At 53.3% G+C, this 27,543-nt stretch overlaps 2 protein-coding genes across 2 annotated transcripts; one reads left to right on the top strand and one right to left on the bottom strand.

The window, feature by feature from the left end:
* Window positions 1-5,026: 5,026 nt before the first annotated feature.
* Window positions 5,027-12,826, top strand: TICAM1 (toll like receptor adaptor molecule 1). Its single transcript, XM_006104830.3, has 2 exons — window positions 5,027-5,169; window positions 10,324-12,826. Exon 2 carries the CDS (start codon window positions 10,460-10,462, stop codon window positions 12,521-12,523), a length of 2,064 nt encoding a protein of 687 aa, XP_006104892.1. The 5' UTR covers window positions 5,027-5,169; window positions 10,324-10,459; the 3' UTR covers window positions 12,524-12,826.
* A 10,554-nt stretch (window positions 12,827-23,380) lies between these two features.
* FEM1A (fem-1 homolog A) lies at window positions 23,381-27,131 on the bottom strand. The gene has a single exon (XM_006104828.3). It carries the CDS (start codon window positions 26,913-26,915, stop codon window positions 24,927-24,929), a length of 1,989 nt encoding a protein of 662 aa, XP_006104890.1. The 5' UTR covers window positions 26,916-27,131; the 3' UTR covers window positions 23,381-24,926.
* Between the last annotated feature and the right edge of the window lie 412 nt (window positions 27,132-27,543).

Here is a 27,543-nt window from a genome sequence, read left to right as displayed (position 1 = left end):
ACTGTGCCACGCTGAAGGCTAATGGTGGGGCACATCTCCAGCAGTGGACTGCAATGGTGATGTTGGGGCCAGGATAGCAGATGCTTGATGCTGGAGCAGTGGGACGAACCAGCATGATGTCTGTCCACAACTGAGGCATGGAAGTGAGAGGGGGCCTTTGCTTCCCCCACCCCCCTCCCACGCCCAGGCCCAGGCCCAGGCCCCCTAAGGGCCGAAATGACCTATGCTTTCTCATTAGCAAGGACAGGGCAATGTTGCTTCCTCCTGAGGGCTCTGGGTCTGATGGGCAAGGATTTACAAAGCCTATTTTAAAAGCAACTGGGGCCCTGGCTGGCTTGGCTCAGTGGATAGAGCGTCGGCTTGCGGACTGAAGGATCCAGGTTTGATTCTGGTCAAGGGCACATGCCAGGGTTGTGGGCTCGATCCCCAGTAGGGGGCGTGCAGGAAGCAGCTGACCCATGATTCTCTCTCATCATGGATGTTTCTATCTCTCTTTCTCTTCCATTCCTCTCTGAAATCAATAAAGATATCTATTTTTTTAAAAAAATAAAAAGCAACTGGGACACCTCCCCTATGTTCTAGCAGCCCCATTCCTGTATTTGTAGCCAAGTGCTATGCAAATGTCCACACAAAAAACTTGCCCCCAAATGTTGTCAGCCACTTTATTCATAACAGCTCCCAACTGGAGCACAACCCAGGTGTGCACCCAGAAGAGAATAGATAAGCAAAACAGGGTGGATTCATTCTGTGGAATACTATGCAGCAAGGAACAAGGATAAATTTTCGATATTTATAACCGTATGGATGAAACTCATCATGATATTGAGTGAAAGAAGCCAGACACAAGAATCGATACTCTGGTCCCATTGCAATGAAGGTTCAAGACAAGGTGAAATTAAACTATGGTGAGAGAAATCCCCACAGTGGTTGCCCCGTGGGTAATGATGAGGAAGGGGTGGATAGGGACTTCTTCTTTTTTATTTTAATACATTTTTATTGATTTCAGAGAGGAAGCGAGAGGGAGAGAGAAATAGAAACATGATGATGGGAGAGAATCATTGGCTGGCTGCCTCCTGCATGCCCCACACTAGGGATCGAGCCCACAACCCAGGCATGTGCCCTGACCGGGAATTGAACTGGCGACCTCTTGGTTCCTGGGTCGACGCTCAACCGCTGAGCCACACCGGCTGGGCGTTGGGGACTTCTTGAGGCTGAAATGACCCCTACATCACGATCTGCGTGTTGGCTACAGGGATTGTGTACATATGCAAAAATCCACTGAGCGGTTCATTTAAGATTTATATACTACAGCACCTATGAATTCAACACCAATTAAAAAAGTGAAAGTAACATGCAGTGTGGATGGAGGAAATGAGCCCTTTGTTCACTTCCAGTGGGAGTGCTAACAGGACCCATTTGGAGAACAATCAGTAGTATTTAGTAAGAGCGAGAATGTATCTTTTCCACATTGGAGGAGGAGTCCCCGAAGTTCCCCTTCTCGGCAGCTGCCCTACGGAAACCCCGTGGAAAGGTGCAGTCACCACCTCCATGTTACAGGGAGGGAGACAGGCATAGCTCAGGGGGCTGGCCCTTGGCCCATCTCACAGCTAGTCAGTGTCAGAGTGAGGATTTGAACTCAGCACTCAGATCCCCCCACCCTGACCCACCACCTCGAAAGGTAGCAATGCCTGTTATTGGGGAACAGTGAAAGCAGCCAGCATGTCCAATGACAGGGGACTCAGTAAATTGTGATACAGCCATGCTTAGTGAGAACATAACACTTCCAAAGAACAAGATTGGGCTACATATGGTGGATTAGAAAAATGTTAGCGATGTCAATGGAATAAAGCTAAATATTGATGCCATCTGTGTCCAGAGTCAGTGAACTACAGCCACTGTCCAGCCTGCTGCCTGATTTCCTAAATAAAGTTTCATTGGCACACAGCCACCCTCATTTACTGATACATCTGTGACTGCTACAAGGGCAGCGTCAGATAGTTATAACATAGATGGTCTGGTCAGTAATGCTGACAATAATCACTATCTGATCCTTTACGGAAACAAAGTTTGCTGGCTTCTGGAAGATATGAATTATAAAGCCAAACCAGACTGCAGAACACTAAATATCACACTTATCAGCCCTGGCCAGGTAGCTCAGTTGGTTAGAGCATCGTCCCGATATACCAAGGTTGCAGGTTCAATCCCCTGTCAGGGTACATGCAAGAAACAACCAATGAAGGCATCAATAAGTGGAACAACAAATCTATGTTTCTCTCTCAAAATCAAATTTTTTTAAAAAATCATTATTATTAAAAATAAGTATCACATCAATGGATATGCGTATATGCATGCAAAACTAAAGGAATGGGCACCCAAGTGGAGGGCCACCTTTCTGGTGCAGGAAGAAGGAAAGTTGGGTGGGAACCTAGACCTCAACTGGAGTGTGTTTCTACTTTCATTGAAGCAGGGAGGTGGGCAATCTCCAGGTGGTAGATTTTTCCATCTGGAGCCCAGGGTTTCCCCTGGAAGCCAGCATGCTCCAGCCCTGTTACTTCCTCTGAGCCGCAGTTTTCTCACCTATAAAATGGGCACATTCAAACCTACCTGGAAAGGTTAAGACATGAATCAGATGTGTTTGGCTTGGGAGCAGGTACCGGAAGTTGGTGATGGTGGGGCAGGGGGGAGAGAGACATGGGAAGGTGGGTTTAATGTACCCTTCCTCTCCAGCTCCAGAAGCCCCAAAGGCAGGCACCACTGCTTTCTTCCTGATGTATCCCCAAAGCCAGCCCATGCCCAGCACACAGTAGGTGTTCAATAAAACTTCTCCCTCACCAGAGTCAGGCACTAAGCAAGGGCCCCATGGGGAGTTTGCACCCATATAACTTCCTTTGCAGCCCCGCCCCTGCCCCAACCTTTAGGTGAACTTTTTTGTCCTGAGATCCATGGACCTTTTAGGGAACCTGATGATGGAGTTCAGGGAGTCCATGAACTGCTGGGGGGCGGGGGGGAATGCACATCTTTATTTTCACTGACTCTAACCGCTATTTATCATTTCCTTAATTATGAAAGGAGACAACAGCAGGCTCTGTGACTTTGTCCCTAATGGAAAACCACAGGTATTCTCACATCAGCTTGCACTGCTGCAGGTGGCTCAAAATTCAGCGGACCCTCATCACCCTTGCAACGTCACTGCAGCTATTAGATCTTCTTAGTGAACATGGTGATAAAGGTGTATCCCTAAGTGTTGTGTGTTTCAGTCTAGCTCTCTTTCAAAAGTATTTTTAAAGTGATTGTCTTACACGTTTTTTTTAAGTTTTAAAATTATAGTAAAATATACTTAACATAAAACTTACCATCTTACTATTTTTAAGGACACAGCTCAGTACATTGACATTGTGGTGCAACCATCCCCATCACTCATCTCTGGAACTTGTCCATCTTCCAAACTGAAACCCCGGCCCCATTAAACACTAACTCCCCCTCCCCCTCCCCCTCTCCAGCCCCTGGCTCGCACCCTCTACTTCCTGTCTCTGTGGATCTGACTCCTCTAGGGACCTCCTGTGAGTGGGATCACACAGTATTTGTCCTTCCGTGTCTGGCATATGTCATTGAGCACAATGTCCTCAAGTTTCATTCATGTTGTAGCAGGCAGGTGTCAGAACTTCCTTTTTGAGGCTGAACAACACGTAGTTCATTGAATTGATATACCACATTTTGTTTATCCATTCATCTGATGACGGATTACTAATTTGTTTTAAAAAAATACGTAAGTGCATTTCAATATAATGTCCTTTGTCCCCCCTGTATGTTGTTTTATGAATCTACAAATGTTACTTTCAGAAGAGGCTCCTGGATTCTCCCGGCAGACAAAGGGGCCCAGACAAAGGCATTTATAAATTTGTGGGTCCCTTTCTTCATTTAAACCAGGGGTGGGCAAACTTTTTGACTCGAGGGCCACAATGGGCTCTTAAACTGAACAGGAGGGCCGGAACAAAAGCATGGATGGAGTGTTTGTGTGAACTAATATAAATTCAAAGTAAACATCATTACATAAAAGGGTACGGTCTTTTTTGTTTGTTTGTTTTATTCATTTCAAACGGGCCAGATCCGGCCCGCAGGCCGTAGTTTGCCCACGGCTGATTTAAACAAACAAATAAATAATAAATGACATGTTACAAAAGCACTGGTATAAAGACGAATATAATCCAGGCTGCAATTCTATTCTTTTTTTTTTCTTTCTGATTTTGAAAGAAATAAGCCCTAACTGGTTTGGCTCAGTGGATAGAGCGTCAGCCTGCGGACTGGATGGTCCCAGGTTCGATTCCAGTCAAGGTTTCGGGCAGCTGATCGATGTTTCTCTCTCATCGATGTTTCTAACTCTCTATCCCTCTCCCTTCCTCGCTGTAAAAAATTAATAAAATATATTAAAAAAAGATATCTCCTCTCAAATGAAAGTTTCACTTTAAAAAAGAAAGAAAAAGAAATGAAAACACTTTTGTGTGCCCCTAAAAGTATGATGGCCCCGAGTAGCCTCTTAGCTGGACACCCAAAAAGTTAGGGCCCCTGCGAATTCTTAAAAAGTTGTGTTTGCAGCTTCAAGATATGCCATCTTGCGACCCCCCGCCCCCCAACACATAGGTTTCCCCAAACTCCTCCTGGATGGCCACGATTCCCTCCCTCCTGATTTTGGGGCGTCCCCCGTTACAATTTTCCCAGCCCCTGTTCTATTTCCTGGGCAGTCCCGATCACGAATGCAGATGACCTAATTTTAAATTGTGTCCCCCCTCGCTAGACTGTCCCCCCTTCCCCAGGGCAGGACTTTGGCCCTCTTGTCCCCCAGTTGTGGTCCCCAGAGCGCCGCGTAACGGAAGTGCCCAAACTGCCGTCGGGGCAGCGCGCCGGGCGGAGGAGGGGGGCGCGGCGGGGCGTCTCGGGGACTTTCCCGGTTCCGCTGGAAAAGCGTGACCTCCCCTCCTCCCCTCCCTCCCTCTCCCGCCCCGGAAAGGGCGGGCAGAGGCCCCGAAGGCGGACCGTCGCGTCCCCGCGCCCTCCGCGCTCGGCCCTCCGCGGGCACCGCCGACAGGCCGTGCGCCCGCAGATCCTGGCCCCGAGACGGGAGCGGCGCCCCGGCCGCCCGGGACAGTGAAGAAGGGGTGCGGGCTGCTCCGGGTGAGTGGAGAGGGGGCGAGGGCCGCTGGGGAAGGGCGGGGCGGGGCGCACGTTGGTAGCTGGGCGCCTTGATGGCTGGACGTCCGGGCTCCTCGCTTAGGTTCGAGGTCCGCTGCACCCGCCCTCGGAGCTTCTGGCGTCCCTGCGCTGCGTCCCCACTTCCACCCGCAAGGCTCCAGCTCCCCTCCTGGTGACTCAGGTCCTCCCCAACCCCCCCATTTCTTCCACACCCTGAATTTCTCTCCAACTCCCCTGCGTTCTTCCCAATCCCCCAGATCTCTTCCTAGCCTTCCAGATCTCCCCCACTCCCATTTCTCCCCCGTGTGTCTGATTTCTTCCGAAATCTCAGAGCTTTCTCTGTCCCAGCCTCTGTACCTCCTGCCCCAGGAGCGCTGGGCCTCCTCTCAGCCCCTTCCGAGCCCTGAATCCCCACCTTTCCCAGGGACCCCAGAACCCCGCTCCCACGGTAGATCCCTGGCCCACCCTGGGCCAGCTGAGATCGGGAATCTCCGGGCCCTCCCCTCGAATCCCTTTCCGCGGGGCCTGCGGGATTGGCACTAGGAGCCGCTGCAAGTCTGCCCAGCGCTGGCACTGGCACCAGTCAGAGCCCAGGTAGCCCCAGGCGGTGGCCATCGAGCCCAGGCGGATGGACAGGTCTGTCCTCCTTCTCAGGTGGCTGAGGCAGGGGGCTGGGGGAGGGGGTACCAGTGTGACAGGCCGGCTGGAGGGCTCCCGTGTGGCTTCCACAGTTTGGGGGTGGGTAGGTGAGTGGGGCAAGTTCCCGCAACTGCTCGGGTCTCTGTTTACTCCTTTGAAAAAGGGGCAAACATTAAATCTCCAACAAACGGTTATGAGGTACCTGCTGTCTGCCAGGGGACACTGTTCAGTATGCTGGGCACACAGTAGGGACCAAGTAGTGCCCTCATGGAGCCCACAGCCAAGACAATAAGCAAAAACTGAAAGGTCCCAGGAGTGTGTGCCAAATGTAGATTCAGATAGCTTCCCCACCGGCCTGGCGTGGGAAGGGGCCAGCACGTAGTAGGTGCTCAGTAAACACTTATTGAATAACGGTCCCTTCGGTTTCCTATACATCTTTCCGAGGCAGTCTGGTTATGTTTTGCCTTCCAGGTCTTGTAACATTTATATACACAGTAGGTCCTCGGGTTACGTCGGAGATCCGTTCCTACGGCGAGAAGGCGATTTTCGCCGTAAGTCGGAACCCACCTGCATAAGCACCTATGTCACTCACATGGAGCACATACACAGCAGTCATGAAGCGAAACAGTAAAAAAAAATTAAAAGAAAGATAACAATTCCTGACCTTTACTTGTGGTAAATAAATAATAAAAAACATGAAGCACATAAGTACATACGTCGAAATGACAGAACTTTTTTTTTTTTTTATAAATAAATGGGAGATGGTGATGTAACCACGAAACGAAGTACATTGGAGTCTGACGTAACCCGAGGACTGCCTGTATTTATATTTATATTTATATTTATATTTATATTTATATTTATATTTATTTATTTTTAATCCTCACCCAAGGATATTTTTCCATTGATTTTTAGGGAGAGTGGAAGAGAGAGGGAAAGAAAGAGAGAAACATCGATATGAGAGAAACACATTGACTGTTGCCTCCTGCATGTGCCCTGACTAGGGCCCAGCCTGGGAGGAGCCTGCAACTGAGGTACGTGCCCCTGACAGGAATCGAATCCGGGACCCTTTGGTCCGAAGGCCGACGCTCTGTCCACTGAGCCAAACCAGCTAGGGCTTGTAACATTTCTTAATTAGCCAAAAAGGAGTGACTTGTGCCCCTACTATGCACCAGTCCTGGTGGTAGCAGACTAGACTCACTGTTGATTGTCCCCCACACTAGGAAGTCAGCTCCGCCGTTTGGGTCTCTGCTATTTCCTTCTCCCCATCAGCATTTCAACATGTGAGGCTATTTCCATTTTTGAAACAGCCAGGCAGCCGCGTACTTCCTTACATCCTTCTTCCCAGGGTGCCTTTCTGCTCTGCACCACTCCTGTCTGCTCAGTCATGCCCCCTGTGCCCCCACTCCTGGAGGCCAGCACGCCCCATGCTCTCTCTGCCCTGCGCTGACCTTCCTGGGTACACCGACCCTGGCCCTGGTGCCCGGTGGGACCATATGACGTCTGCTTCAAATGGATTGTTAAGAAATCCTGAATCAGCCCTAACCGGTTTGGCTCAGTGGATAGAGCGTTGGTCTGCGGACTGAAGGGTCCCAGGTTCGATTCCAGTCAAGGGCATGTACCTTGGTTGCGGGCACATCCCCAGTGGGGGGTGTGCAGGAGGCAGCTGATCAGTGTTTCTCTCTCACTGATGTTTCTAACTCTATGTCCCTCTCCCTTCCTCTCTGTAAAAAAATCAATAAAATATATTAAAAAAAGAAAAGAAATCCTGAATCGTAGACTGGGGTCCCTCAAAATCAGCACTCAGCAGCATTTGGGGCCAGATCATTCTCTCTGGAGGGCTGTGCTGGGTACTGTGCTGGGTACTGTGGGGTGTTGAGCAGCCTCCACCCACTCGATGACGATAGGGCACTTTCTCCAGAGTATTGACAACCAGAAATGTCCCCAGACATCGCCCAGTGCTCCCTGGGGGAAGGAGTTGTTCCCAGTTGAGAAGCTCTGCTCTAGGCTGTAGATTCTCATCATGGGTGCTAGGGAGAGACAGACTGGTATGGGAGCTTATGTGGTGGTGGAGGGCTCCACGGTACCTGAGGTGATGCCATGGGACCTGAGAGTGAGTTTTGAGAGAAAGGTCCCCCAGGCAAAGGTCTGGGGATAAGGTGCTCCAAGCAGAGGAAACAGCACCTACAAAGAGCCTGAAGTGGGAATCAGCATGGCATTTTTGAGAAATAGAGAGAAGAGGACATGGCCTCCATATGGAATGACAACGCTGTTAGGCGTAGAGCCAGCATGCAGTGATGGTTAGTGCACCATATTAATAATGCTATTTGTATCGGTTAGCTACATACAGCTGTGTAACAAATCACCCCAGAACTCTGTGGCTTAAAATCAACAAACACATAGGATCTCGCACAGTTTCTGAGGGTCAGGCATCTAGGGGCAGATAGGTGAGTGGTTCTGTCTCGGATTCTTTCATGAGGTCAGTCAAGCTGTCAGCTGGGCTGCTTCATCTGAAGACTTGCCTGGGGCTGGAGTCAATGGGGCTGGAGTCCAAGCCGGCTCCCCGTGTGGCTGGTGCCAGGGGGTCTCAGTTCCTTGCCCTGTAGGCCCCTCCACAGGGCTGCTCATAGCATGGTTTACCCCTGGCACATGATAGAAAAAGAGAGTGACTGAGCCCGGCTGGTGTGGTGTTGGGGTCCAACCCCAGCAAGTCCAGGGGTCCCCAAAGGTGTGGACGGAGTCGGCGATGAAGGAATGACACAGAGACAGCATTCAGTTGATCAGCAGCCTAGCCAGGATCTCTAGCCAAGTTCTGTCCAGGATCTCCAGCCAAGTTCTGTGTAGGACCTCCAACCAGGTTCTGTCCAGGTTCTCTTGCCATGTTCTCTTGCTAGGTTCTCTAGCCAGGTTCTCCAGCCAGGTTCTATCCAGGTTCTCCCGCCATGTTCTGTCTAGGTTCTCCAGCCAAGTTCTGTAGCCAGGTTCTGTCCAGGATCTTTTGCCATGTTCTCTTACTAGGTTCTGTCTCTAGGTTCTTTCTTCTGTTGTCTTGTTACATCTGTATTTATACCAGTTGATTTTAATCCTATCAATTTCTATTCCAAAGGTTAGGGCGTTTCTTATCTCCATTCCAGGGAGTAAAGATTATGTAGCTTAAGGGTGATTGTTCGTAGTTAAAGTGATTAACTACCTGCCTGGCATTTAGTTAAGGGGTTTTATTCCCTCCCTAACTTCAGGGAAAAATCCCTACCTGGGGAAACAACCTTTCTCGGAGAGGTGACCTTGGTTAAAACACATAGCGCCAAGAAGGGGAGCAAACATATTAAGAACAGTATGCCATATACTCCAGGTCCCTTGAAACATATGCTGTGCAGATGTTTCTTCCCTTCAGCGACTGTCAAGCAGCAAGGATGGACCGGCTCCCGGCAGTGTGGCTTAGTGGTTGAGCATTGACCCATGAACTAAGAGGTCACTGGTTCGATCACATGCTGGGGTTGCTGGCTTGATCTCCAGTAGGGGGCGTGCAGTAGGCAGTCAATCAATGTTGCTCTCTCATGGATATTTCTATCTCTCTCTCTCCCTTCATCTTTCTCTAAAATCAGTAAAAACATATAGAGCCCTAGCTGGTTTAGCTCAATGGATAGAGTGTCGGCCTACGTACTGAAAGGTCCCAGGTTCGATTCTGGTCAAGGGCACATGCCCGGGGTACAGGCTCGATCCCCAGTGGAGGCCGTGCAGGAAGCAGCTGGTCTATGATTATCTCTCATCATTGACGTTTCTATCTCTCTCTCCCTCACCCTTCCTCTCTGAAATCAATAAAAATATATTTAAAAATAAAAACATCAAGAGAGTGATTCAGAAGAAAGCCAGTGTGTTTTCTAACGTAATGTCATGAGTGACACCCCATCCCGTCTGCCGTTCTCTCTCGATCAGATCAGCTCTGGCCGTGTTGGAAGGACTGCCTACGGCCGGGAAAGCCAGGGTGTGGGGCTCCCGGGGCCATCCAGGAGGCGGACTGCTTTCCTCTCAAACACGTATTGAGCCCCTGCTGACTTCCAGTCAGCGGACCCAGAACTTTCCATACAGGAACACAGCTCAGTTCCTCGAGACCATCTAAGTGGGTTTATTACCGTCGTAGGCAGTGGAGTCTGGCGGTCAGGCACACACCCTGTGGAGCCAGACGGCTGGGGTTCCAATCCCAGCTGTCACTCACTGGCTGTGTGACTTGAGCAAGGGACTCCACCTCTCTGGCTCACTTTCTTCATTTGCAAATGGGGGATAGCAGTATCTACCTCTTGGGTGACGCCAGGCAAGTGGCGGCTGAGATCCTCTCGCAAGAGGAGGAAACACGTTGGGGGAGGGGACACGTCTTGCCCAGGGTCCTCCTCATGGGAGAGGTCATGGTGGCCTCTGCAGGCAGGTGCGTGTCTGGGCTGCTTCCCAGGCGCCCCCACCCCCCGCCCCCAGTGGTGACCATGTGTTTCCTGCTCCCCACAGGTCTGCTCCCATAGTTCCCTGGAGTCCGGTATGGTGAGCGGGTAGGGGACGCCGGGCGTGCAGGAGGCAGGGGTGTGGATCATGCCTCCACCAGCCAGCGCTTCTCCTGCCATCGGAGGCCGCACCCAGCCTGCCCATGGCCGGCACGGGCCCGTCGCTCTCCGGTGCCTTTTGCATTCTGGGCAGGGCAGGCCAGGACAAGCTCCTGCATCTGAAGCACAAGCTGAAGACCCTGCGCCCCGGCCGGCGGGGGGCGGACCTGCTGCACGCCATGGTGCTCCTGACCCTGGGCCAGGAGACCGAGGCCAGGCTCTCCCTGGAGGCCCTGCAGGCGGACGCGGTGGCCCGGCTGGTGGCCCGCCAGTGGGCCGGCGTGGGCAGCAGTGCTGAGGCCACGGAGGAACCCCCCGACGTATCCTGGGCCGTGGCCCGGCTATACCACCTGCTCGCCGAGGAGAAGCTGTGCCCGGCCCCCATGCGGGACGCGGCCTACCGGGCAGCCCTCCACGTTTTCAGCTCCAGGGATGACCCCCGGCTCAGGGAGCTCCAGGAGGAGGCCCGGAACCGGTGCGGGTGGGACATCGTGGGGGACCCGGGGGACTTCCAGCCGCTCCACTCTGCTCTGGGCTGCCTCCCGCCATCCTCCGCCTCGCCCTCTGTGGTGCGCAGCCATCCTCAGCCCATCGAGGACCCCTTGGGCTGGAGCAGAGGCTGCTCCCTCCGGTCCACCGGCAGCCCGGCTTCCCTGGCCAGCAGCTTGGAAATTAGCCAGTCGCCCACCATGGCCCTCCTCGGCCAGCACCACAGCCCCCGTGGTCCCAGCAGGCTGTGCGATGAGCCCCCGGAGCCCGAGCCTGTCCCCGCAGGCTTCCAGGAGCCCGAGGAGATGAGCTGGCCCACGTCGGAGGAGATTGCTAACACCCTCGTGCCCTCCGATAGCCCAGCCCCCGGGCTGCCTGAGGAGGCCTTAGATGCAAGCCCCGCTGGCCCGTCCAACGCCGCTGAGGCTCCAGGCACCAGCACCCACTACCCAGTGGAATGTACGGAAGTGACACCGGCCCCCACCTCTCTCCCCTCGCCCTGCAGAAACACCGGCCCCGCCGAGGACCAGGTGCCACTACAATTTCCCGTGGAAGATACTCCTTCCCCACCAGCCCAGCCGTGCCCACCCACCTCCTCTGCCCCTGAGACCTCCCCGCCCAACCCTTCCCTATCGGCTCCTCGCTCAGCTCACCCCGCCTCCTCCTCCTCGAGCCCGTGTCCCCCTTCTCCCGAGTTCGAGCCGTCAGAGCAGCAGTTCTTTAACTTCGTGGTCCTGCACGCCAAGGCGGATGAGCACATTGCCCTGCGTGTCCGGGAGAAGTTCGAGGCCCTGGGTGTGCCTGACGGAGCCACCTTCTGCGAGGATTTCCAGGTGCCTGGGCGCAGCAGCCTGCGCTGCCTGCAGGACGCCATAGACCACTCGGCCTTCACCGTCCTGCTGCTCACTGCCAACTTCGACTGCTGCCTGAGCCAGCACCAGCTGAGCCAGTCGCTGATGAGCAGCCTCACGCGGCCAGGGTGGCAGGACTGCGTGGTCCCGTTCCTGCCCCTGGAGAGCTCCCTGGCCCAGCTCAGCCCCGACACGGCCAGCCTGCTCACCGGGCTGGTGTGGCTGGACGAGCACTCCCAGATCTTTGCCAGAAAAGTAGCCAACACCTTCAAGCCTCACAAGCTGCGGGCTCGCAAGGCCAACTGGAGGAAGGAGCAGGACGCCCGCGCCCTGCGGGAGCGGCGCCAGCACCTGGAGGGTGAGCGGCAGCGGGCGGCCGCGGTGGGCGCTGCACACGCCACCTACGTCCAGACCTACGCGGCCTGGCAGGCGCAGATGGAGCAGCTCCAGGCAGCTTTCGCGAGCCACATGACATTTGGGACCCAGTTGCCGTCTGGGGCCCCGGGGCCCCTGGGAGCCCAGCCACCCTTTCCTACCTGGCCCAGCTATCAGCCACCACCCCTGCCTCCGTGGCTGGCTGGCACCCCCAGCCCAACCTTCCCGCAGCCTCCGGTCTTCCCGCAAGCCTCACCTGTGTCCCCTCAGAGCCCGGGGCTGCAGCCCCTCATCATCCACCACGCACAGATGGTGCAGCTGGGGCTCAACAACCACATGTGGAACCAAAGAAGGGCCCCGGCGCCCGAGGATCAGACCCAGGAAGCGGAATGACCGAGTGGCAAAGCCTGAGGACCTTGACCTCAGACCCGCTCCGGGCTGGATCTTGGAGACCCCCCCACCCCCGTGTTCAGGGGGTGCAGTAGGAGATGGGGTCATCTGCTACTTTCCGGACATGGCTGGGGACACCTCTGTGCCCCAGGAAATGGTGCAAAATGGGCCCCGATGACTTTCTGGCTCTCGGGGAGGCCAGGATTGGACCTGGTGTTGACAGACTGTCTGGATGATGGTGGCAGGGAATGGGCCGGGGACAGCAGCACTGTGTTTTAATGATAATAAATATTTATTGAATGTTTCTCTAGCGCTGTTCGCCTCTGCTAGGCGATTTGTAAAGATAAAAACATGCCTACTGTCCAAAAAAAGGGAAACCGAAGAGAAAAACAGGCTTCTCCTCATGAATGGCGTGAACCGGAAATTTCCGGTATTTACTGATTTCATTGGGCAGAGCATGTCACACGGCTCCTTTCCGGCTGCAAGGGTAACTGGGAAATGCAGTCTTCTGAGGGGCCATGGGCTTTATTTACTAAAACTACTTCTAATACTAGAGGAGATGGAGAGAAAAGAGAGTGGGGGGTATTTAGCAGTTCCGGCTGCAGCGCTTTTGGGGGCGGGGGTGTGTGGCGAGTGTGCCTTGATGCCCTCAGCAAGGCTGGGCTCAGATCCCACTGTGTGATTTGGGGCAAGTGTCCTCACCTCTCAGGAGTGGGTTTGATTCCTGTGTTTCAAGGTCATCAGTAAGTTGTTCCTAACACTGCAACCCCAGGGACAGTGTAAGGGCTATTAGCTGCATACTTGACAGGGAGGGGAGTCATCTTTTCTTGAGAATAGAATTTGTCGAGCACTCCCCACTTCACGATTCTGGGGGCTTTAAAAATCTAAGCATATTTTAATCTCCCCAAACGACTTCCGGGGGTAGAAGCTTCTATGGTTGGGCCCATTGTCCAGATGGGGAAAACTGAGGCCCAAAGAGGTGAATTCTGGTCTCAAAAGTCATGGATTGGATCTGGGGAGATTACAGTTGAAGAAGCCAAACTTCCAAGGGAGGAAATGATGGGAGAGCCCAGGGAGGCGAATTTGGGGGGGCTGAGCCAAATAGCTGAGCCAAATAGCGGGAGGCCCCCTTCACCCCACTGTCTGATTTGCACATTGACTTTGCATGCCCTTTCCTTCAGTGCCTGCTGCCCCAGAGGGCAGGCCTGGTATGATTCACCCAGGCTGTCATTCCCCACTTGCTTTCAGTGGCTGACTCAGATTTTGTGAGGGCTCTGCTCCCAGCCTCCAGAAAGATGAAGTGAAACCTGGGGGAGGAAAGCCTGAGATAGGGTCTGGGGTGCATGGGGCAGGACGGGGTTTTGGAGGTAAGAGCCAGCTGCACATCACAACAGTGGCAGGGAATACTTGGCTCATCTGACCAACATGGATTGAGGGCCTGCCAGGATCTTCCCAGGCAGCGGGTGCAGTTGGAGGTGGAGGAGAGGGGAATAGTGAGTGAGTCATCAAATAAGGAAGCAAGATAACCGGGCCAGTGGTGGGAGTGTCTCAGGAGAGGACCTTTGGCCCAGGTGCCAGAGAGGGCCTCTCTGAGGGCGTGGTGTTGGAGCCAAGATCTGGAGGAAGAGACGGAACTGGCTATGGAAAAAACTGCGTGGGCTGGGGTGGGGACGATCCGGGCAGAGGAAACAGCCAGTGCAAAGGTCCTAGGGCAAGCCATGTTTGACCTGTTGGAGGAACAGCTAGGAGGCCCTTCTGGCTGGAGGGGAGGGAGGGAGGGAGGAGGTGACGTCTAGGAGAGGCAGGTTGTGTACAACCGTGTGGCCTTGTGGGCTACGTGGAGGACTTGGATCCCACTGCTCCCCACCCCACCAAGGGAGGTGGCCGCCTGGAGAGCTGGGCGCTGAGAAGGGCCAGGACCTGACAAAGGCTCACAGGCGCCCTCTGGGGGCTGCTGTGGGAAGGACGGATGGGGCCAGGGTGGCAGCTAGAGGACTAGGGCAGATGGGCTTATTTCATCCTCCCAACAGCCCCAGGAACGGGAGACTATCATTGTCCCCAATTTACAGAGGAGGAGACAGGACCAGAGAGGTAAGGTGACTTGTACAAGGTCACACAGCACATAAGTCACCTTCAGGAGCAGCAGGAAGAGCCAGGGGTCTCTTAAATTCTAGCCCACACAGAAACGGAGCAGCCTGTTCATTCATTGTCTTGATTTTTAAATTCTTTGAAATATTTTTGCTAATTTCATTACGTGTTAATTCATGGTTTCTCCACCACATGTGCCCACCCTGAGAGGGCTGGGGACAGATCTGTCTTGGTCACTGTGGTGTTTTCAGAAGCCAGCACAGGGCATGGTACGTGTTAAATGGGTGGTAATTTTGACAGTTACCGAGCACCTGCTGAGTGTGAGCCTGTGGGTACACAGACCCGTTACCTGCAGTGAGTGAGGAGAATGTCGATTCATCTATCCGCTCAGCCAACCAACATTTATTGGGGTCCTATTGTGCAGGCCCCGAGGGCCCAGTGATGGCTGAGTGGTCGCCCTGCAGGTGACCCGGGACAATGCTGTTCTGTCCGTTCAGTGTGTATGGCCCAGAGCCAGAGACAGACTGTGATGGGGAAATGTAGACGGCTGCTGGAGCCCAAAAGGGACCCTCGGTCCGCCGGGGGGAATTGAGAAGCTTCTGGAAGGAGGCAGTAAGCTAAGACCTTAGGAATGAGCCGGGGGCTGGGAAAAGAGCACAGCCAATGCCTGAGGGGCGGCCATGTAGGACATGCAACTCCAGGCAGGAGGGCCAGTTTCCCAGAGTTGGGGGCTCAGCTATCATCCCTGTTGCACCCGCGCCCCCTGGTGGCCACCGTGGGCCTGGGTGTTTCCTGGGGACATCTCATGTCCCCGCTGGGCCAGTCTTAAAGAAAAATAGGGAAATTCTCTTGAAAATTCTCCCCTTTAAAAACTGTGAAATGTGAATAAATAACAGATGTTTGGTTTTGGAGGTCAGTACTGGGTCCCTGCTTGGAACGATGTCTTTCTGAGACGGTGAGATAGTTTACAGATGTTCTCCCACCCCTGGGCCCACAGGAGCTTCACCCAGTGTCAGCACATGTGCAGCTGTGGCTTGGCTTGGGCAGAACGGGGGACAGGAGGTGGGCTGCATCTGAATCTCACAAATTTATGTATTCAGCCCAGCCTGGTGAGACACAGAGGAGGCGACAGACCTCCTCCCCCCGCCCTCCCCCAAGCCTCCCCAGTCATCAATGTAGCACTACTCACAAATGCACAATCAACAGATGTGTCTTAGTTTACGTCCTGTGAACAAGGAATACATTCTCATGGTTCAAAATTCAAAGGCACCAAAGAGGAATCTGGATAAAGTTGCCCTCTCTCCCCTGTCCCCAGCCACCCAGTTTCCCCTTTCGGAGGCTCTATTGATCTGTGTTCAACCCCTGCCCTAACAGTGTGTTCTCCCTGCAGCAGCCAGAGGACCCAAGTTAGTCATGTCTCCCCTCTGCCCACAGCCCTCCAGGGACCCCAACTCCCTCCCTCAGGATACAAGCCCAAACCTTGCCCTGGCCGGTTTGGCTCGGTGGATAGAGCATCAGCCTGCGGACTGAAGGGTCCCAGGTTCGACTCTGGTCAAGGTCATATGCCTGGGTTGTGGGCTCGGTCTCCATTAGGGGGTGTGCAGGAGGCAGCCAATCAATGATTCTCTCTCATCATTGATGTTTCTATCCCTCTTCCTTCCTCTCTCAGATAAATAAAAATATATTTTTTAAAAAAGAAAAAGCCCAAACCTTCCCAGAGGCCCACAAGACCCTGCAGGACCTGTTCCTATCCCCTTCATTGGCCCTTTACTTTTCTCCCTCTCTACCCCTCGCCTCACTCCCAATTCCAGCCACACAGGCTTTCCTCACTAATCCTCCAAACCTGCAAAAGCCCTGGTTCCTGCCCCAGGGGCCTTGCACAGGCTGTTCCCTCTGCTTGGGAAATGTCCTTCCCGCCAGAAACCCTCCCATAGCTCCCTCCTCACCTCCTCCAGATCTTTGCTCAAATGCCACCCTCTCAATGGGGGCTTCTCTGAGCACCCCATTTAAAATTCATTTACAGTTACACCCCACCAGATCCCCCTGACTCTGCTCTATTTTTCCATCACACTTAGTGCTTTTGGACAAAATAAGTCACTCGTTCATTGCCCACATTGTCACCTGCCTTCTCCGTGAGGATGTGAATTTTGTCTGTTGACTGCACTGCTGGATCCCAGTGCCTGGCACACAGGAGGTGCTCAATAAATTAATGCGAATTATGTTTAAGTCTGTTTTATCTTTAAAACGTCCTCTTGCTCCCAGGTTTCCTCCCTGCCTGCTGGCAGGCAGTGCATTCATTTATTCATTAAACAGCATATACTGAGCACCTACTGTATACCAGGTTGGTTTCGGATTCAGGGGATACAGTGTTGACTAAAGCAGACTGTTCCTGCCCTCGGGGCTCACAGCTCTGTGATGGAGTCAGACATAAGACTAGGTGGTTACAACTTGGGTAGTCCTGGGTGTGATGGGCACACAGAGGTTTCTGGGGGGTGTCAGGGAGGGTTCCTGGAGGGTTCCTGTGGACGGAGGGGAGCCAGTGTGGTTGACCTGGGCACATGTGTCTCCTGGCCCAGAGAACAGCATGCTTCCTTTGTGTGGACTCAGGTGAGGCGATGAGCACTCATGGCCACCAGGTGGCGCTGACGGCCAGTGTTTCCAGCCTCTCCTGTTTCCAGCTCAGGGCTGGGGTGGGAGTATCCTCCCAAGAGAACCCTGAGGGACAGGGACCCCCAGACAGTGCCCCTCTCCTGGCTTACAGCCTCCTTAAAGCGGCAGCCCAGCCATATAAATCTCCCCATTAACTGGGTCTTTGGAAATCATCAGTCTAATGCTGTTGGGGACCAGAGAGGGCAGACACATGCCTTAAGTCACAGAGCAGGTCCTACCCCCGCCCAGCCTACACAGTCCCTCCGCCCAGCCCGGAGCGCCCTTGGGTGGGGACCTTTTATTTTTAACTTGGTCAGTGGACACGGCCTTATTATAGCCCTGGGAGGCGTCCAGGGTTTCCAATTTCCAAGGGAAGTTACTAGTAAAAAAATACTCTTCCCAAGAAAAGGAGCTGCCGGAGACCTCTCAGCTGCCCTGGCCCAACCTCCTCTCCTCTCCAAGGCTCCCTTGGGGTCCCTCAGACCCCTCACTGGGCTCTGTGCCCATCCCTACCCAATAAACACTGCCTCCTGCTCTGCTGGCACCTGGGCCTGGGGGCCGGCAGGCTGAGGGTGATGTGATGTGCCTGACCCCATCCCTGGGTGTCAGAGTCCCCTTTTGTCATATGAAGCGTTGATGCTCTTTGGCATCCCCAAACTTTTGCTTTACCTGTCGAACTGTCCCCGGATTAATGGTTTTTCAACTCCTTGGAGTTGTGGATAATTTCTTAATTTTCTTTAAATGAACCCCCCCGCCCCCCCGCCAGAATTAGATGGTGGTGATGTTACACAACCTCGCAACTATACTAAAAGCCACTGAACTGTACACTTTACAATGGTAAATTTTACCTCAGTAAAAAAAAAAAATTGTATAAAGTACAAAGTTTTTTTTTTTTTAAATATATATTTTATTGATTTTTTTACAGAGAGGGAGAGGGATAGAGAGTTAGAAACATCGATGGGAGAGAAACATCGATCAGCTGCCTCCTGCACACTCCCTACTGGGGATGTGCCCTCAACCAAGGTACATGCCCTTGACCGGAATCGAACCTGGGACCCTGGAGTCCGCAGGCCGATGCTCTATCCACTGAGCCAAACCGGTTAGGGCAGTAGGAAGTTTTCTTTATTTTTCTTTTAAAATATGTTTTCATTGATTTTTGAGAGAGAGAGGGAGGGAGAGAGAGAAACACTGATTGGCTGCCTCCTGCATGGCCCCCATTGGGGATGGAGCTTGCAACCCAGGCATGTGCCCTGACCTGGAATGGGACCGTGACCTCCTGGTTCATAGGTGGACGCCCAACCACTAAGCTACTCCAGCTAAGCTCATCTTTATTTTTAAACTTGGGTCATTTATTAACATCTGTGAACTCACATGCTGGGTAGAGCTAGCTATGCTTTGTTCCTTAAGACACATTCAAATAAATACATAACTATTTAAAAAATTTAAAACTTTGTCCATGTATTAATGTACAAATGGGTGTGCATATAGGTGCCCTATAACTATGAGTGCCCTACTGGGTACTCATTTTTTTTTAAAAATAAATATTTTATTGACTTTTTAAAGAGAGGAAGGGAGAGGGACAGAGAGTCAGAAATATCAATGAGAGAGAAACATCGATCAGCTGCCTCCCACACACTCCCCACTGGGGATGTGCCCACAACCAAGGTACATGCCCTTGACTGGAATCGAACCTGGGACCCTTGAGTCTGCAGGCTGATGTTCTATCCACTGAGCCAAACCAGTTAGGACTCTACTGAGTACAGTGGGGCCTCATAAGTGACCCAACTAACAAGTTTTTTGAGATACCAGCTGTCTCTTGGCCAATTTTTTGCATTGAGTTGATAGAGTAATTTGAGTTAACGAGCTCCTTAACGAGCTTGGTCTCAGAATGAATTAAACTCGTAAGTCAAGGCCCCACTGTACTTATTGTGTGCCAGGACGTTTTCATGGGTAAACTCGTTTAATCCTTCATACAACGCCAGGAGGCAGCTGCTTACCATTACCCCATTTTACAGATGAAGAGACTGAGGCACAAGGAAGAGAAATGATGATCCCAAGGTCATGTGGCCTGTGTACTAACCACTATTCCACACTGCCCAATGAGCATGCCCATTCCCTGAAAGAGGAAAAAGCTAAATCAGAGAAATGATTGGTAGGCTGAGGACTGAATCTGGACCCCCACCCTCACCATGTATTTCATTCAATTTAAACTTAAAAAAAAAAAAAGCCCTGGCAGGGTAGCTCATTTGTTAGGGCCCCAAGGTTGTGGGCTTGATCCCCGGTCAGGGAGCGCACAAGAAGCAACCAATGAATGCATAAAAGAAGTGGAACAACAAATTGATGTTTTTTTTTTCTTTCTCCCTTCTCTATTTCTCAAATCAATAAACAACTAACAAAAATTTTAAGCAGCTTTTGGTTTCAATAAAACCTTATTTACAAAAAGGAGGCTGGATTTGGCCCACAGACCAAAACTTGCAGACTCCTGCCATAGATCAAGGATTCTCCATTTTCACTCTCTTCTACGCACTCAAAGCCCGTTTCTCTCTAGCACCGCTTCAGCTGCTGCAGTCCACACGTTTCACGTGTTGTGTCTTATCTCAGTTCAAGATATTTTCTAGTTTTCTTTGTGTTTTCTTCTTTGACTGAAGCTGGGCCACAGGTGCCCACCCACCTGTGTTACCTTCCTGTCCCAAATGACATCTGAGTTTGAGGTCCTCCAGAAGTCAACGCTAAGCCACTTCCGCAACTCACAGGCCTACCTTCCCTGGCCTGAGAGCCTCTTACTCGTCACCAGATACTGAGTGCCCACCAGGCACCAAGCGCTATCCTGTGGTGAACAACTCTGCTCCGTTTCTCTCCAGCCCATTAAACAGCTCTGCCATCCACCCACCTACTGGCTCTGGCTCAAAACCTAATCCATTTGGACTCCTCTCAATCCCTAGTCTCCAGCCTAGATCAACAGCTCTTGCCAGCCAACTTCAGAGTAGATCTGACATCTGTCCACGCATGGCATGACTTGGTCCAGCCCTCTTCTCCCCCCACCCCCGTGCTCGCTGGGACACCTGCATAGCTCACCCCTCCACCCCCCGCCCCCGGTCTCTAGATCCACCCCAAACGTTCCCCCAGCCTCACCCACAGGGATCTCAAAATTGAAATCAGGACATGCCTCTCCTTGGCTTGAAACTGCCAGGGCTGCCTGTCTCCCTCAGGATAACACCCAAACAGCTCCCTGGGGCCTGAAGGCCCTGCCCCATCTGCCCGCAGCCCCCAGCTCCTCCTGCTCCCCTCACTCACTCTGATCTGGCCGCACAGGCCTCCTTGCTCTTCTTAGAATGAACCACGTGAGTTCATTTATTCATTCAACAAATATTTAAAGAGCTGCTCTGTGTCAGGCCTTCTCTTGGGCCTGGGAACACTGCAGGGGTGAGCTTGTGTAGTGGACACTCTAGGGGAGGGACATGATGAGCAAAGGAAGAGTGTAAAGAAAAGGATGGTTACAGGAGTTAAGGTTCTAAGGGTTGAGAAGGAAACACACGAGGGGGATGTGGTGGAAGGTGGCTGGGGCTGTGCCTTGGACAATCTGGGAGGGCTTCGCCAAGGAGGTGACATTTTATCAAGATCATTGCTCGATGGGCTGTAGTGGAGGACATTAGGGCACAAGGCAGGGGGAGAGGGTTGACCTGGGGGATCTCAGATGTCTTGTTCAAAACCTAAGTTCAAAGTCTCTTCTGTGACCTACAAGAGCCACAGGTGCTGGGCCGGGGAGGGAACGTTCCCTCCCCTCCCCCGGCCCTGCAAGAGGGGTGTTGCCACTTGAACTTGGGCTGGGAATTGCCTAACACATGTTGTGACAACCACTGGCTGGAACCACCCTCTGTCCAGCCCTCAGAATCTCCCCCAGGAATCCACACCCCCACCCGTCCTTTCTCCGGGCACATGTAGTGCCCTGCTGTGCCAGCGGTCCCAGGGGCTGGTCATCTCTCCTTTCCAGCCTGTGATGTGATTGGGGCTGTGCTATCTTTAACTCCGGGCCAGGACAATCCGATCCCCTCCCCGGCCCTCCCCTCTGGTAAACACTGCTCAGATGACAGTGCTGGAATCCCATGGGGGTGGCGGGTTCTGTGCATGGCCAAGCCATCAGGGGCTGCTCCCTGTGTCCCCTGCTGCTGTCTCAAGTCGTCCAAGGACTGGAATTTCGGGAGTTGACAGGCATTCATCCATTTACTCACTCAACACATGGGTGCTAAGGGCATGGCAGTGACTCAGACAGACCCTCACAGGGATCTGGAAGGTCTGGGAAAGGCATTATTAAGCAAGTAAATGAGCAAATGAGCAGAATTTCCGTTCTGTGGAGGCAGGAAGTAAGGTGGGAAGTGACAGTGAGTGGGGTAGCGGCTCCCACTGGTGAGGTGGGCTGCATGCTCCCTGGCTGAGTGAACTTGAGCAAATCCCTACCCCTCACTGAGCCTCAATTTGCTCAACTATCAGTGAAGTGGGTCATTATCCTGGCTGTGTGGCCTTGGGCAGGCCGCTTGGCCTCTCTGAACTTGTTTCTTCACTGATAAATTACAGGTAATAATTTTATCATGCGCTTTCTTGTTTTGTTTTTTTGCCTTCCTCCATCGAATCGGTTCCATTTTATAGAACCCCAATGTCACTTGGACAGATGTTTTGGGGAGGTGGGCTCCTCCCCCATCCCCCATTTCTGGGCTACTGATTGTCCCAATCCGAGTGAACGTGAACGTTAGGCCTTTGGCTGGCAGAAAGATGCCTTCCATTCTGCTGGCTGCCGTATCAGGACACCGGAGGAACCAGGTCATTCCCATTCTGAGCTGCTGAAACAACCCTCACCTGACCCTGGGAAGGCTTTACTGGGAAGTCTGTAAGGAAAGCATTTGGCATGAATCCGTGTTCCTTTTTGGTGAGCCTCCTAACACCCTGTATCACCTCAAAATAGAAGTAACGATACCTACTTGAGGCCCGTAGAATGGTGCCAGCATACAGTCGGGGCTCAATAAATGCTTCTGCAGTTATGTGTCTCCCAGGACATGGCTCTGAGAGCATCTGCGGATTTGAAATCCACTCCTTTAAGGCAAGGATATATTCATGTTGTACCTGCGTGGGTATTAGCTATTGAGGGTTGTTGGACACCCAGTGAAATCAGGAGGGAGAGCCCTCCAGCCCAATGAACTACTGGAGGCAAAATGTCACCAGGGCCTGGCAGGGTCTTTCCTACGGCCACAGGAGGCAAGGACATGGAGACCATCCACCTCAGAAATAACAGCTTGAGCCTTAGCCCTACGGGAACTGGCAAACAGTGGGTGCTCGGGAAAAACCCCACCGGGCAGTGCTTTGGGTAGGAGTTTGTGCTAATGCGGAGAAAACCAGAATTTCACAACTGAGATGCAGTAAAAAAAAAAAAGAGAGGGGAGGCCTGGATTTTCCTAAGCTGGAAGCAGCTCTAGGAAACCCACCAAGTTCATGAACAGACCCCTTGGGCCACAGCATTCCACCGGCTCCATCTGTGGTCTCACCGAGTTGGCAGGCTTTCTGGTTTTCTCAGCCATTCCTCGCCCTGCAGAGGGTCAAGCTCACCCTCTTTTCCATGCGAAGTGAGGGGTGTGGACGAAGGCAGGGGGTTTTCACCTTTTCTTTCTCCGCAGTGAAACTCCATTTCTGAATGAAATCTCACACGGAGCCCCAGCACATACGGAAAAACTCCTGCATGGGGGCCTGGAACAGACTGACATACTCTGATGTGGGGGTGGGGGGACGAGAAGAGACAAACCAAAGAACTTATATACTTATATGCAGAGCCCATGGACACGCAGGCAATAGGGTGGTGAAGACCTGGGGGGCTGAGTAGGGGCTGGGAGGGTGGGAGGAGAGGGGTAAAGGGGGGTAAAATGGGAAATATCATCAACAATAAAATATATATTTAAAAAACTCGTTAGAGATGGCAGCCCGAGGGCACTCCTTTAAGTGGCCTGGCACCATGGCCTTTTACTCTCAGCGGCACCCTGTTCCTCCCGTCTCCCCCACCTACCCCGGCAAGGAACTGCTGGGTGGTTTTCTTCTAACGTTGTCTTTTTAATGACAAACACCAGCGTCAGGACTCACAAGTTAATGGCCTCATTTCTTTATTCTGTGCTGTTTCCACCTCCACGGAAGGTAAAACCTGGTCTTGTAAATAAATAGCATCCTAAGTAACACTGCACATCCACACGAGGCCTAGTGTTCTGAGGGCAGAGCATCCATGGACCTGCTGTGGTGTCTGGGGCCTCCGTGCAGCTGCCATTTGACAAGGCTGCAGGAGAGGGTGGGGTAAGGATGCTGCTGTCCTGAATGTGACCTGAGCTTCTGTCCCCTTCGCTATGCACGCTTGTCCAAATAGGCCAGGGAGAGTCCCCTTCTGCCGACAGGGCATAAGCAGTGCTACCCAAGAACCACCTCCCTGCAGCAGTTCCCTAACACAGGCACTTCATACCCTGAGTGATGGGAAGCCACGATTTTGTGTCACCTCAGCTCTCAGCATTCACTGTCTCATCCAGCTGATTTGTGGAGTTAATGCTGCACTTAGCATTTCCTTAGGGAGACCTGAGCAGTGGTCAGAGTAGCTGGCGCCACTTAGGGTGGCTATACCCACAATACTGTGCACTTGTATGTGATCTGTGGGGCTGACGTGGCCTTCAGTTCTAACTCAGAATCTGTGAAAACCAAGCCCCAAACCACCTTGCAAGTTCTCACTCAGCGGGAAACACATCAAGCTCAGCTCCTTGGGCGTTTGGCCTGAACCTCTTTAGAAAAAACACTTCTCTAATGAGGTTGGAAATACGAGAGGCCCAAGTAAAAGGCAAATGAGTGAAGTTTCAAGAAACGTACAGCCGCCTGCATTTTAGGAACCGATACCATGGTCTTCTACCTCCTTCACCAAATTCTTCACACAATAAAGCTTGCTCCTGAGGGCCTTGGCCACCTCAGGCGTGACCAAACCCTTGGTGCACAAAATCAACCTATCAAGTCTTAAGAGAGAAAATTTCAAATTCTTAAGAAAAACAAATATGGCAGCAAAACCTCAGAACTCCTGTGATGCCTGTAGCCTGCCCACCTACTAACTAAACAGAACACCAAACCAGCCCAAGCTGTGCAAGCAGCAGGCTACCCTAAGCAGAGTCCTGCCTGTGTGGGACAGCGATGGCAACGTAGGAGGGAGGGAGGTGCAACCGTGCTGCAAGAAGTGAGAAGTGGTCTTGCTTCTTGAGTCTCCAACTTTCCACTCTGGGAGCCCCATTCCTAACACTGCATTTTGTGGCTGGGTTTATCTAGCCACATAAGGGGCAAAGAAGGACAGACCCAATTTTCAGTTTCTTCTTGTTTCTAGTACAGGAAAACAATGGCTTCGATCCCTCTGCCTCTCAGAAAGCAACATCTTCCTAGACCCAGGCAGATGGGATGTGTGGAAAGTAGTGCATGTCCTCCTGGAGAAAGACAGTTCTCTGAGCACATGACCCTGAAGGCTTCTAGCACCAATAGCTAACTTCTTTCCCCGCTTTGTGCAAGGTGAAAGGCCATGGAGTTGGGAGAGCCCTTCTTCCTGCTTCATGCTCACCGAGAGATGGCAAGGACTGGTGTGGGCACCTCTCCGGGTTTCTCCCCTCTCAGAATCCTATCAGTGCAGTTCAATGAAAGCCTCCAGCTCCTCAGGGATGAAGCCTTTGTAGGGGATTTTATTCTTGTCCAGGGTGCGGGCTGCAAGGCACTGCAGGGTTACGTAGTTGAAGGGCTGGATGGTGCTCTTAGCCAGCAGCTTCTCATCCAGCAGTTCGTAGGCTGTTTTCTTGAAGGCGTTGGTGGCATCCATGTGGGCCCCCGCTTCAATCAGGGCATTCATAATCCCCGGACAATTGTTCTGGGCAGCTATGTGCAACGGGGTGTTGTTGTCAAAGTCCCGACTGTCTGGGTCGGCCCCACAGTCAAGCAGTACCTTGACCACCTGGAGGGAGGGGAATCTGCCCACTGGGTACCGGCCCACGTTTGTGGTGTCCTTGTCCACGGCCATGTGCAAAGGGGTGAAGCCATTCTTGCCCCGGGGGGCACACTTCAGCAGCCGGTAGACGGTCTGATGCTTCAGATGCTCCTGGTCGGGCGTGCATTCCACTTTCTCCAACAGATAGAGCAGGTGGAGGATGATGGCCAGGGCCTTGGTGAACTGGACAGAGTCCCCAGGCTCCTTGGGCAGCTGCAGGGCCCGTTCCACTTCCCGGACCCCTTTGCAGAGCACCCCCATGAGATCAGCAAAGCCAATTTGCGTGCCCAGGCTGCCCTTGGCTGCCCGGTCCTGAAGTACGTAAGAGAAGAGTTCAGCAAATGAAAGGAAGCTGCTGGCGGTCATGGGGCTCAGAGGCTCCAGGTTGTTCTGCTGCATGTCTAGGGCGTATTTCCACAAGCGGATGCAGCGCTCAAAATTGCCGGAGTCGGCATACACGGCTCCCCTGTAACGGATATAATAAGAAGTGTCTGGGTGAGAGGGACCCAGGATGCGCTCTCGGATCAACAGGGCCTGCATGCGCATCTCGTCTGGGTCGGTGATAAGTGCTTCCAATTCCTCGGCGGTGTTCACCTCCCTGGAATAATCATAGGCCAGGACCAGCTGCGGGGGCTCCGGTTTGGGCAGATACTCGCCGCCCTGGTGCCGCAGCTCCATAGCCCGTCTCCAATGTTTCAGGGCCCCAAGCAGATCTCGCTTCTTATCCACATACGTGGCTCCCAGCAATTCCAAGGCTTCCACTGCAGCTTCCCGGCTGGTGGGGCAGCAGCTCTCATAAGTTTCACTCAGTGGTTCCTCTGGGGAGGAAGGGCAACAGCTGGCCCCCTGGGACTTGACGCATCCCAGACCGGAGGGACCTTCTGGGGCCAGCCCTGGCTGCACCTCCATCCCGGCAGGCTGCTCCTGGATAAGGTATTCCACGATGTTGGTGTGTCCGGTCACACTGGCTGCCAGCAACGGGGTCATGCCGTAGCCATCGCGTTCCATGCGAGCGTTGCACCCGAGCAGCAGCTGCAGGATCTCCAGGCTGCCGGACTCGGCGCAGTCGTGCAGGGCGGTGTTACCCTTGGCGCTGCGCCGGTTCACCTGGGCGCCCTGCTCCAGCAGGTAGCGGGCGATCTCACGGTGGCCCTTGTAACAGGAGATCATGAGGCACGTGTGCCCGTGCCGGTTCGCCACCTCCAGGTCGGCCTGGTGCTCGCCCACCAGGTAGCGCACCACTTCCAGGTGCCCATCGAAGCAGGCGGCGCGCAGCGGCGTGGAGTTGGTGCGCGTGGTGCGGTTCACCGAGGCCCCGCGGCGCAGCAGGCTCTGCACCACGTCCAGGTGGCCGGCGGCCGAGGCGGCCCACAGCGGCGGCGCGCCCTCGATGGTCTCGCCATCGAAGTGCACCGAGCCGCTCGCCTCCACGCTCGCGCCGCACCGGTCCACCAGGTACTCGACCACGTCCAGGTGGCCGTAGCGGGAGGCGATGAGCAGCGGCGTCCCCTCGCCGGCCACCTCGCCTGTCAGCTCGTCCAGCTCCTCCCGGCTCCGGCCGCTGAGCAGCTTTTGAAGCAGCTGAAGCTTGCCGTCGCGGGCGGCATTGTACACGACGGTGCGGAGGTCCATGGTCCGGACCTCTGCCAGGCCATGGGCTGGCCGCCGGGAGACGGGGAGACGGCGGGCTAGAGCCCGGAGGGTCCAGCTGCAACCTTCACTGTCTCCCCCGCCGCCATCTTAGGGGCTCCTTGGGCGGAACAAAATGGTGGCCGCTGCCGGGTGCCGTGGTCTAATGGGAGCTCATAGAGAAATGTAGTCCTCGGAGCCGGCCTGCTCTGTAGGATAGGGAAGGAACTGTGAGGTTTGAGAACTATATCTCCCAGAAGTTCGCGGGCTAGCCCCAAGCGAACTTTTCTCACGGTGCATGGTGGGAATTGTCGTTCCATTTGCAGCCGATTGTAGCGGAAACTGTCAACGGAGGACTACAATCCCCAAGATGCAATGCCATCGCGATAGTTTAGGGGTCCCAAGGAAGTTTTGTGACTGTCTTAATGCCGAAGCCAACAGGAAACGCAAACAAGCGCCAAAGACTACATTCCCCAGAAGGCATCGGGAGCAACTTGGCGCCTATTACCGAGAGGGGAAAGCAGGCTAAGCCGGCCAAGCAGTCTGATTGGGGCTGCTGACAGACAGGGGGCGCTCGGAAAGGCAGGAAAGCCAGCAGGGCGAGGATATTAGGGGTGCAGTAAGTACAGGT

The sequence above is a fragment of the Myotis lucifugus genome, unplaced genomic scaffold (assembly GCF_000147115.1).
Source record: "Myotis lucifugus unplaced genomic scaffold, Myoluc2.0 scaffold_612, whole genome shotgun sequence".
Lineage (NCBI taxonomy): Eukaryota > Metazoa > Chordata > Mammalia > Chiroptera > Vespertilionidae > Myotis > Myotis lucifugus.
The sequence above is the reverse complement of the archived record's forward strand: the minus strand, read 5'-3'. Positions and strand labels throughout refer to the sequence as shown.